General features: G+C 43.9%; 2 protein-coding genes across 2 annotated transcripts; both read right to left on the reverse strand.

Annotated features, from left to right (window-relative positions):
- Positions 1-1,883: 1,883 nt before the first annotated feature.
- On the reverse strand, positions 1,884-2,273 carry LOC137618436 (uncharacterized). The gene has a single exon (XM_068348602.1). It carries the CDS (start codon positions 2,271-2,273, stop codon positions 1,884-1,886), a length of 390 nt encoding a protein of 129 aa, XP_068204703.1.
- Positions 2,274-2,726: 453 nt separating this feature from the next.
- LOC137618437 (uncharacterized) lies at positions 2,727-6,374 on the reverse strand. Its single transcript, XM_068348603.1, has one exon. It carries the CDS (start codon positions 6,372-6,374, stop codon positions 2,727-2,729), a length of 3,648 nt encoding a protein of 1,215 aa, XP_068204704.1.
- Between the last annotated feature and the right edge of the window lie 4,955 nt (positions 6,375-11,329).

An 11,329-nucleotide genomic window follows, 5' to 3' on the forward strand; every position in this document is an offset into this window, starting at 1 on the left:
ATAATAATAACAATAATAATAATAATAATAAACGTTCCACTCAAGAATTTAGCTGATTTTGGACTTTGACAATAACAAAATCTTGTCTTATTCATTTGACCTTGGTTATAAATCAGAAAAATCTGAATTTTCAAAGATGAGCTTAAGCTCCTTTAACCATAGAGGCTGTCTAACAAATAAACTTGTCCAAACTGTGTTTAAATTACACAGACCCAATGGAATTTACTTATGTGAAGTATTTGCACACTTGGGGTCATTGCTCTCTCTGAAATATTTTGACCAATCAGTGGTCTTCTAGATCACGGTAGTGTGGGACCCTGATGCCTATTTAAAGTGGGAAACTGTTTCTGTAATATGTAATTTGCCTTTTCTAATAAATCACTAAACAATGATATACCTTCTAGTGTGTCCATCTTATCATCCTTTTTTTGTCTTTTTCTAACGGAAATATTCGAGAGATAATTTTTCCTCTTTGTTTTCTTTATTAGAGGGCTGATAATGTTTCCTTTGATAGTATCAAAAAGCCTCTTTTAAATTGCCATTTGGGAAGCTACAATGAGTCAAAATATGTGTTGGTTTTAGCAAGGTTTACATACACCCATTCACCCAGTGTAGAACACCGGAGAGGGGTTCACTCTCTCGGCTAAAGTTCTAAGTTATTGGCGTGTAGGTCTTGAAAACTCACGTCTTTTATAATTAGATATATTGAAGAGTACAACTTGTATATCGGACGAGGTTTTAGCTGCAAACAAAAAAAACAGCTCATCAATAAGAAAATACAGCAATGGTACAGGATTACATTAATTGCAATAGGGTTCATTATAATACATAAATACAAGTCAATAAAGAAAATACAGCAATGGTACAGGATTACATGAATTGCAATAGGGTTCATTACAATAAATAATAGACTTACATCTTTTCCCAACGCCAATTCTGTTTCAAGTTCAGTTCAAAGAACATTCACAGGTGGTACCGTTAATCTCCTGCGAGTGATTAGTTATCAAGCCAAATGTGTGATTGGTCCTTCACACACGGAGAGACACTCCTAAATCACCGCATCAGTCAACACAGCAAGCTGAGCACAGAGATGCTCACACCACAGCGGACAGCCATGCACTGCCAAGGTCCGGGGCCGTGACGTCACTCTGTCTAGCGCGAGATGCCCCTCTGAGCCGACCAATCATGGAGCTAGACCATTGCTATGCCCATATAAGGTTATGTTTTCAGCGCTTAGAGTTGGTCCTGGAGAACGTAAAGGAAAACTAAATTAATCCTCATGGTTAACAAAGAACACAAAAAAAGAAATTCTTGGAAATACGTTATGGCGTATCTTACACTGCCCCCTATTTGGTCATGGGCTAAATATTTCCGTAGATACGGCATCACTTGGGTTACTTCATTCAAATGACCTTGCTATATTTTCAACTCAAATAATAAAATTCAAAATTTACAAAATGCAGCGAGCAGCGCTCGGCGTACGCTCATTACACCTCATATACATCACTTTATATCATCGCCTTTATCATTTTCCAAGAGAAGGCACAGTTTCTGCACAGGCCTTCTGAACTCGCCGTTCTCAGTCTTGATCAAAGCTTGACGTACGCGACCGTCAGCGCTCCGAGTGACCTCCATGACTTTCCCTAGAGGCCAGCTGCCTCGGGGAAGCCGCTCGTCCAGCGTTAGAACGACGTCACCGACATTGATGTCACGCTTTGGGACTGACCACTTCTGGCGCTCCTGAAGCAGGGGGAGATACTCCTGTATCCAGCTGCGCCAGAATTCGTCAGCGAGGAACTGTGCCTGTCTCCATCGCCTCTTCACATACATGTCCTTCTTGCATGTGGATGTGAAGGGATCGGGTGACCCTTTCAAAGTTAGGATCATGTTAGGACAGGGCAGTTCAGGTCGTCGTTGATCTTCGTCAGAGGTCGGCTATTAACAACAGCCTCCACTTCGCAGAACAGAGTGCGAAGCGTTTCATCAGTCGTGACTTGTTGGAGACAGGCCGCTGTGAGGGCTCTTCGGACGGACCTGATCAGACGCTCCCACACTCCGCCAAAGTGTGAGGCATGTGGTGGAAGAAAGTTCCACTCTATGCCTCGGATCGAGAGTGTGTCTCTGATTTCTCCTTCGTTGAAGCGCTGGAGAGCTTCTCTTAGCTCTCGTTCCGTGGCCACAATGTTGGTCCCGTTGTCGGACCACATTTTCTTGATAGGCCCCCTGCGAGCGACGAAACGCCTGATGGCGTTGACGAAGGAGTCTTGTTCCATTGTATCGATCACTTCCAGGTGGACTGCTCGCGAGGTAAGGCATGTAAAGATAGCGCCCCAACGCTTCACTGTGGACCTTCCTTGCTTCACTAAGAACGGTCCGAAGCAGTCCGACCCAGTGTTAGTAAAGGGGGGTTCATCTGGACAAAGCCGGTCGGATGGCAGTTCAGCCATCACCTGAACTAAAGGACGACGACTTAGTCTGCGACAGACCAAGCATTCTCGAATGACAGTCTTGACGATCGCATTTCCGCGGACGATCCAGTAGTTTGTCCTCAACTGGGTCATCAGGTGGTTCTGGCCACGATGGCCGCAGGATTCGTGCGTGGCTCTCACCATAAGCTTGACCGCCGGAGAACTGCTGGGTAGGATGATCGGATGCTTGGCCGTATCTGCCAGTGTTGATTTCTGCAATCGACCACCAACGTGGAGCAATCCATCCTTGAGAAATGGTCACAGCTTGATTAATTTACTAGACCTCTTCAGCGATCTTCCCTTCTTCGAGAGGGTGCTTAACTCTTCTTCATACTCTTGGCTTTGGGTCAGTCTCCAGATCAAATTCTCCGCGGTACGCAGCTCCGCACTCGAGAGTGAGTCGCCGCTGTATGGGCGAGCCTTCTGCATGTGGCGGATAAATCTTGTCTTCCACGCGACGGTCCTGACAAACTTCAACCAGGAGGAGAATCTTGTCGCTATTGATTCAATGAACGTTGGTTCTTTCTTCGTTATATCGAAGACGAGAGAAGTCTTCACTTCGGCGTCTGGATCAAGCTCTCCTCTGACAACATCTTCGGGCATGGTTGGCCAGTGCGTTTCGTCCATCTTGAGGAAATCTGGTCCTGAAAACCACAAAGATGATTGGAGGAAGTCAGCGACGGAGAGGCCACGTGACGCAAGGTCTGCTGGGTTCGCAGTAGTATTGATGTATCTCCAAGCCATAATGTCGGATGTATCCCTAATGAGATTGACCCTATTGTCCACGAAGGTCTGATACCTCGCAGTCGGATTTCTGAGATATTTCAGTACTGACGTGCTATCAGTCCAGAAGACTGACGGGGCCAGTTTCAGATCGAGCTCAGTCTTCAGCTTTGAGTCCATCTGTGCAGCGATAGCAGCCGCCGTCAGCTCAAGACGAGGGATGGTGGTCCTTTTCAGAGGGGCGACTCTCGCCCGTCCTATGACAAGAGTGCAATGAATCTTTCCGTTGACACCAACTACACGCAAGTAAGAGACTACACCATAGCCTGTCTGACTTGCGTCTGCAAAGTGGTGCAGCTGAAGGGTGTCAACATCTCCGAAGTCTGGTGGTATGAAGGACCTTCGCAGTTGGAACTCTTCCAGTTGTGGCAACTGCGCAAGCCAGGTCTTCCATCGAACAAGTTCATCGGCAGACATCTCCTCATCCCACGAGAGCTTCCTTCGGCACATTTCTTGCAACAGGATCTTCGCGATCAAAGTGACGGGGGATAAGTAGCCCAAGGGGTCATAGATCGATGCAACAACAGAGAGCACACCACGTCGGTTGAAAGGCTTGTCTTTAAGGACGATTCTGAATGTGAACACGTCTATGCTCATATTCCAATGGATCCCCAGGGCTCGTTCAGTTGGCAGCTCATCTTTATTCAAGTCTAGGACAGCCACAGAGTCGTCTCGTTCTTCTCTGGGGATCGCAGCTAGAATTTGCTTGCTGCTGGAGGTCCATTGGTTAAGACGGAAACCTCCATCCCTGCACAGGTTGATCAGATCTCTTGTCAGTTTAATGCATTCTTCCTCATCATCCATCGCCTTGAGGAGGTTGTCGACGTAGAAGTTGCGACGTATAGAGTTAGAAGCTTCTTCGTTATACATGCTTCCGAAGTCCAAGGCCGTTTTGCGTAAGCAGAAGTTAACGACGCTCGGCGATGATCTTGCGCCAAAAACGTGGGACGTCATTCTGAAGACTTGCAGTTCTTTGCTGGTGACACCTTCTGGCCACCAGAGGTACCTCAGGCAGTCTCTGTCCTCTTCAGGTACCTTCACCTGATGGAACATCTCCTGCACGTCTGCTGTGATGGCATGTTGACCCTCTCTAAAACGCAGGAGAACACCCGTCAGGCTATTGGTGAGGTCGGGGCCTTGCATCAGATGTTCGTTGAGAGATGTTCCTCGGTGCCTTGCCTTCAGATCGAAGACCACTCGGTCTTTCTGTTTGACAGGATGCCTGACAGAGTGGTGCGGCATAAGCCATACGCGCCCGTCCTCCCTGTCTAGCTGACTTACAGGAACCCTTTCGGCGTAGCCCTTATCAGTATATTTCTCCATCTGAGCTACGTAGGATGTCTTGTAAGCTTCGTCGTTGTCTAGTCTTCTTTTCAAGCTTCGGGCTCGTCGAATTGCCATATTCATATTATCAGGTAGAGGAGTAGAGTCCTTGAATGGCAGCTTGGCCACGTACTTTCCATGTCGATGCTGTGTCGTGTTATTCAAGGTGGCCAAGAATCTCTTATCCTCTAGGGAATCTTCCAATTTGGAGAGGGATTCCTTTTCGAAGAAATCTCTATTAAAATGACTCTGCAGTACCTCTGTCAAGTCTTGAGGGTCAAATTTTCGATGAACATGATGCACGGGTGAGACCTCCGATGCAGACCGGTCTCCAGTAGGACCGAAAGCCACCCAACCAAGCTTGGTTAGGTAGGCGGATGGCTCATTGGCAGTGCCGTGGCGTTGCTCCAGAATGACTCGATTCAGGGTCGTGTCTAACCCGATCACTAGCTCGACCTGTTCGTGGTCAGTTGGCAAGCTTTGCAGCTCTACGTCTGCCATGTGTGGCCATCTCTTCAGCCAGTCCGAAGGCATTATGTAGTCCGTCGACACATTAATTTTGTCAGTAACAAAGACTTCTTTTACTCGTTCTTCCTCCTCACCTCCGTTGATGTTACCAAGGGTGAGTTGGACCACTTCCTTGCAGTCGAACGTACCGGCCTCTGTCACCATGGTCTGGTTGCAAGGCCTTCCCGTTACACCTAGCCGATCTATTAGGCTCCTTGCGGCTAGCGTGGGTGCGGCTCCTCCATCTATGAAGCCGACCGTAGTGCACGTTCCGTTCACCATGACTGGGATAAGCTTCAACATTGTACGACCATCAGGTCGTCGGTCAGTGGACATGGCGTGTACGTGCCCCGTCGTCGCAGGAGTCCCAGCCTCTAGAGCGGTTTCGGTGTTAGTTCTATCAGGTGGTGCATTGCTAGTCGTCACGGCCTCCGCTTTAGGTTTGTCAGATGTCTTGTACACAGTTGCTCTCTTGGAGTTTGTACTGTCCCTTGAAGGGGTTTTCTTCACATAGTGCAAGAGCGTGTGATGCGTCCCCAAGCCGCACTTACCACACGTAGATTCTTCTTCACAGGCTTCGTGATTGTGCGCGACATTTAAGCATCTGAAGCAGAGTTTGGCATCCACCACAGCATTCCAGCGGTCATCCAAATTGAGGCTTTGGAATCGGTGGCACGACTGAATTCCGTGCTTATTTTTCTTGCAGTATACGCAATATATCCCATTGTCGGAAGGAGAGCTGTGGTGAACAGGCAAGGCTTTAGCTTTAATCGGCTTGCTCGTGTCCTCAGGTTTGCCCTTGGATGGACGACGGTCGCACTCGTAGTACTTCAATTCTTTAGCGACCAGTGCCTGTCTCTCCACAAAGGTGATCAGGGCTGGAAGCTTGTGTTCGTGTTCCAGGTACTTAGAGACCCATCTTACCCGAAGAGGGTGAGGGAGCTTTTCCACTATCTTTCTCATAGTTTCTTGCAGCTCAATTCTAGTGTAATTTGCACCCAGTGCTGCCTTCACCTTCTTTAGGTAAGAAGCGTAGTTCATTAAACCTTCGCTATCACCTGCTGGGATTTCCTTCCATTCGAGAAGCTGACGAATAAAAGCTTCGGTAGCATCGACTTCTCTGCCGTAGAATTCACTCAGCTGCTTCCAAGCTTCATCGTACCCAATTGTCGGTGACAGGTGCAAGCAGTGCTCAACCAGGTTTCTCGGAGGCCCATCTAGGATATGATACAAGTGGTTCAGCCTGCGCTCGGGGTCCGAGGTATTGTTCTCAATGTGCCATTTGAAGGACATCTTGAACCAATTAAATTTGGTGAAGTCGCCTCCAAAGCGCTCAAGTTTAGTAGGTGGTAACAGCGTTGTCCGCGCCAACTCATTGCTGCTAGCAAGAGTGCATTTGAGTGCCTTAAGCACTTGAGAGTTGTTGGACAAGGGGTTAGTAACAGAGGGTTCAAATGTGGCATGTCATGGTGCGAAAGGAGTTGAGGTGGGATCCAATGGCCGTGAGTGGACTTCCATGGGTGTAGAATGGCATTCTGGTCCTCTTGTATGTTCTACAGGGTCCAATGTCCGCATAGCACTTGGGTCATTCTCGTGGTGGTGGGCGACACTTAGCCTCCATTGATTGATCCTAGACTCATGTTCAGTCTCCATGACCTTTACACTGGGAACTCTCACGCTTCCGGCATGTGAAGACACTTCCGAACCACATTGCGACTCTCCTGCCTCCGATCTAATTTCGTATTCAAGTTGCTGTCTCTGAACCTCGAGCTCGGCCTCCAGCAATGCAGCGTCCGCTAGCCCTCTAGCGGCCCGATCCTCGGCATCTCTCTGAGCAGCGAGTTCATCAGCTTCAGCTTTCTTCTTGGCTGCACGTTCTTCCGCTTCTAAGCGTGCCTTCAGTTGAACCTTGGCTAAGTTAGCTTGCGCTTCTAACAGCTTTCGGCGGACCTCGCTTGTGTCGCTCTTGGATGACGTTCTTGATTTTAATGATCTCTCCGACATGATGACGATGTTCCCAGCTCGGCGTCAACGTCTGAGAAAGATTCACTTCTTGATAGTCAGGTTACAATCAGTCATCTGAGACCCACTTTGTGTAAAGATCTAAAACTGTAGAACACCGGAGAGGGGTTCACTCTCTCGGCTAAAGTTCTAAGTTATTGGCGTGTAGGTCTTGAAAACTCACGTCTTTTATAATTAGATATATTGAAGAGTACAACTTGTATATCGGACGAGGTTTTAGCTGCAAACAAAAAAAACAGCTCGTCAATAAGAAAATACAGCAATGGTACAGGATTACATTAATTGCAATAGGGTTCATTATAATACATAAATACAAGTCAATAAAGAAAATACAGCAATGGTACAGGATTACATGAATTGCAATAGGGTTCATTACAATAAATAATAGACTTACATCTTTTCCCAACGCCAATTCTGTTTCAAGTTCAGTTCAAAGAACATTCACAGGTGGTACCGTTAATCTCCTGCGAGTGATTAGTTATCAAGCCAAATGTGTGATTGGTCCTTCACACACGGAGAGACACTCCTAAATCACCGCATCAGTCAACACAGCAAGCTGAGCACAGAGATGCTCACACCACAGCGGACAGCCATGCACTGCCAAGGTCCGGGGCCGTGACGTCACTCTGTCTAGCGCGAGATGCCCCTCTGAGCCGACCAATCATGGAGCTAGACCATTGCTATGCCCATATAAGGTTATGTTTTCAGCGCTTAGAGTTGGTCCTGGAGAACGTAAAGGAAAACTAAATTAATCCTCATGGTTAACAAAGAACACAAAAAAAGAAATTCTTGGAAATACGTTATGGCGTATCTTACACCCAGCGAAGATCCATCTGGTTCTGGTTGACAAGTACTAAAGTACATGCAGTATGTTGTGACAAAAACATACTGGCCTGCAAAAAAGAATATGCCCGTTTTATCAAAATGCAAAATGCAATCACCTTTTTCTTTACTTCATGAATTAAAAGCTTGTGATTTACCAGATTAATTTTGGCTACTTTTTAAGAAGTGTTATAGATTAGACTTGAAAAAGTTTGGTATGTAGTACTTTTATTCCTAATACAATTTACTCCTAGAAATAGATTTTTTTGTATCAGTAAGTAGTATATAAATGTATATAAAACTACTCGTATAGTTACTTGTAAATTATAGTGTTAGTTTCTGTACAACCAGTCAGCACACACATAATTATTTTCTACGGATCTGCTAGAATTGATCTGTCACACCGTTATCCCTACATTAGGGAGTTGGTTGCTGCGTCCTCTCCAATGCCTTTTATCAAAGGTATCATCTTCCGCTAAACCTCTTCTCTCCATATCATCCTTCATCTTATCTCGCCATCTAATTCTCTGCCTCCCTCTTGTTCTTCTCCCCTTAACAGATTCTTCCTAAGCCCTCCTCACTTCCTCCCCACCATCCATCCTCAACACGTACCCACACCATCTCAGTTGTGATAATCTTTATCACCTCTGTAATCTTTACTACACCTGCCATTCTTCTTATTTCATCATTTATAATCTATCAAACAAGAATTTTCCCACAATCTACCTCATTATTCTCATCTATGTTCTCTCATATACTAACACTGGTCTTATTACTGTACTATAGATCTTGACCTTTAGTTTGATTAGCATTTTCTTATCACATACCATTCATGCTAGAATTGCAAATATGGCATCCTGATTATATCTGATTTTAGTGCGGTTTTTTACATAGTTGTGTATGAACTGTTACTTGATAATTTACGATAAAGTGGTTTTGAAGATGAAACTTTTGAGTATCTAAAAGACTACTAGGTACGAAATGGAAATACTTACTCATCGCATGAACCATTATCACCAAGCAGAAGGATATCCCCAGGGAAGTATACCCCTACTTGGCCCAATCTTATTTTGTATCTATACTATTGGTCTATCAAAAGTACAACATAGACATGGAGTGCAGTTCAGGCTATTTGTAGATAATACACAATTTTAATTCTATAAAAATACATTGATGATAGCCTACCACTAAAAATCTAAACCACGTTCTCATTAGTGTCAACGAATGGATGACAATTAAGCAACTAAAACTAAATGAAAATAGCACCAAGTTTACAGTGCAAGGAAAAATCAATTTAACAAACCTTGATGACATCTAAATAAATATCAATGATGACTTGGTTCCGATATCCAGTAGAGTTTGTGACCTACAATAGGTGTATCACTGAACGGTAATTTTGTCTCTCAGTGCTCAAATGAATAATGTAGTAAGAACCACTTGATATCACCTCAGAACCATTGGCTTTGTAAAGAAATATCTGGATGAATGTTTTGTAGCTTAAAGAAACAGGATTGACTAATTTAACTCTATTACAGCCTTCCAAAAGTGCAAATAAAAAATAAAAAAATATAACAGAGGAGTCAGATTGATAATAGTTATCCACCGCGAGAAAGGATCTTTGTGCTGATTGAACTACATTAGCTACCTATTAAAGCTAATAGAGATTTTAAGATATATACAATGACTCATCAACTTATCAGATACAGACTTCCAAAAATATATGAGATAATTGATACACATCATGCAACCAACAAATTGTGTCGACACGAGAATAGTTACAGATTGTTTAAAGCATTGAAGCCAAGATGTACCTCTTACTGTAGGCTCTAGTCTACAGCTTTCAAATATGCGGCCCTAAAATTGTATAGCAACTTTAGCAAGTTCCCATTAGACGTCCGAAGGAACGATGATAATAAAGATTTCAAGAAGTTGAAGACTTTCCTTTTCACAAAAGTTAGGATAACGTGGATTTGAGCATTAATGTGGATTACATTGTATGAGACTCTAAATACTGTACTAAAAATATATACGACAAACTAACAAATCTTGTAGGTTCTACGAGGCCTAGAGCTTTTCCGTTTGTGATAAGACCAGGAAAATGCCCTTTAAGTAAAGTAAAGTAGGCAGAACTAGCTCGATTTTTTAAAATGAAAAATTCCTCTAAAATTCACAAATTATTATTGTTTTAAATCTAGTTAGATACTAATGGTGGATTGAAGTTGCTAAAAAATTTTCATCCGTAATTCTCTTGGAATCTTCCTTTGGCTGAGCATTAAAGTCTGATATTCCTTTTCATGTCTTAATCAATTGTTTTAGATTAATTCTCAGTAATCTATGTGTGTTAAGCAAGCCTCTTCCGTATCACCAAGCAGTCCTTTAGTTTGAGGTAATCCAATTTTTGTGTTATTAACTACTCTATGTGCCTCTAGAATATTGTGCTTTGCTACTTTTATTTGCAACTTCAGAAAAAAATTAAAAATAGCTTCTTTGTTATTTCTTTCTCTTACATTATATCTTTACATAATACCGAAAAAAATTAGTTGTGTTGTAATGTGCCTATTTTGATCTTCCCTTATCAGAACCCATTTGACTGTAGCACTTCTGTTTAAAGGCTTTAAAGGCCACTCAAGACTGACAGAGGTGAGGGACAGTGACATTGCCATAGTAAGCAGGACAATAAGAGACTGATCATATATACATATGATCAGCACCTAAAGACACTCTCCATCCAAGCTAGGACCAGGGAGGGCCAGGCAATGGCTGCCGATGACTCACCAGGTAGACGTATAGGCTCCCCCAAAATCCCCATTTTCAGCTCACAAGGATAGTGAAGTTGCAGCCACTAAAGGAACTAATGAGTTTGAGCAGGACTCGAACCTCAGTCTGGCGACCACCGGGGTTTCCTTTACCGGTCTTCCTGATTGTGGCGTGCAGACAAAAAAACACACAAATCACCATATTTCTCCAATTCATCTTAATCTTTTTATATCTATTTGTCCCACCTTCATTACATCTTCAGACATTTCATTCTTGAGCAGTATGGCCATTCTATTTTGCTTTGTCCCATCGTCATCGACCAGAATTTTATTTTTAGTCTATTAAATCAATTCTTATTCCTGATCTGGATATCAGTCTCTGGCACCGTCATCCAGTTAGTTCCTTCTGCATGTAACCCGTCAAAAATGATGGCTAAATATTTCAATAGATAAGCACACAGGCAAAGATTCAACCCTTCCCATCCCCTAACACTTTCCTAACTATAACACGGCAGTTGTGGTTCCCGAGTGTACCTCTCGGGGTAACATTTACACCAAGATATGGATACTCTTTCTCTCGCCTAGCCTAGGGATGGAGATCGAGAGACAATGCCGCTCAGCATGACCAGAAAGATATTTACTGTATAT

The sequence above is a fragment of the Palaemon carinicauda genome, chromosome 24 (assembly GCF_036898095.1).
Source record: "Palaemon carinicauda isolate YSFRI2023 chromosome 24, ASM3689809v2, whole genome shotgun sequence".
Taxonomy (NCBI): domain Eukaryota; kingdom Metazoa; phylum Arthropoda; class Malacostraca; order Decapoda; family Palaemonidae; genus Palaemon; species Palaemon carinicauda.

Bases quoted from the DNA above. Each gene is read 5' to 3' on its own strand.
- LOC137618437 (XM_068348603.1), bottom strand. From the start codon at position 6,374: ATGTCCTTCAAATGGCACATTGAGAACAATACCTCGGACCCCGAGCGC.
- LOC137618436 (XM_068348602.1), bottom strand. From the start codon at position 2,273: ATGGAACAAGACTCCTTCGTCAACGCCATCAGGCGTTTCGTCGCTCGC.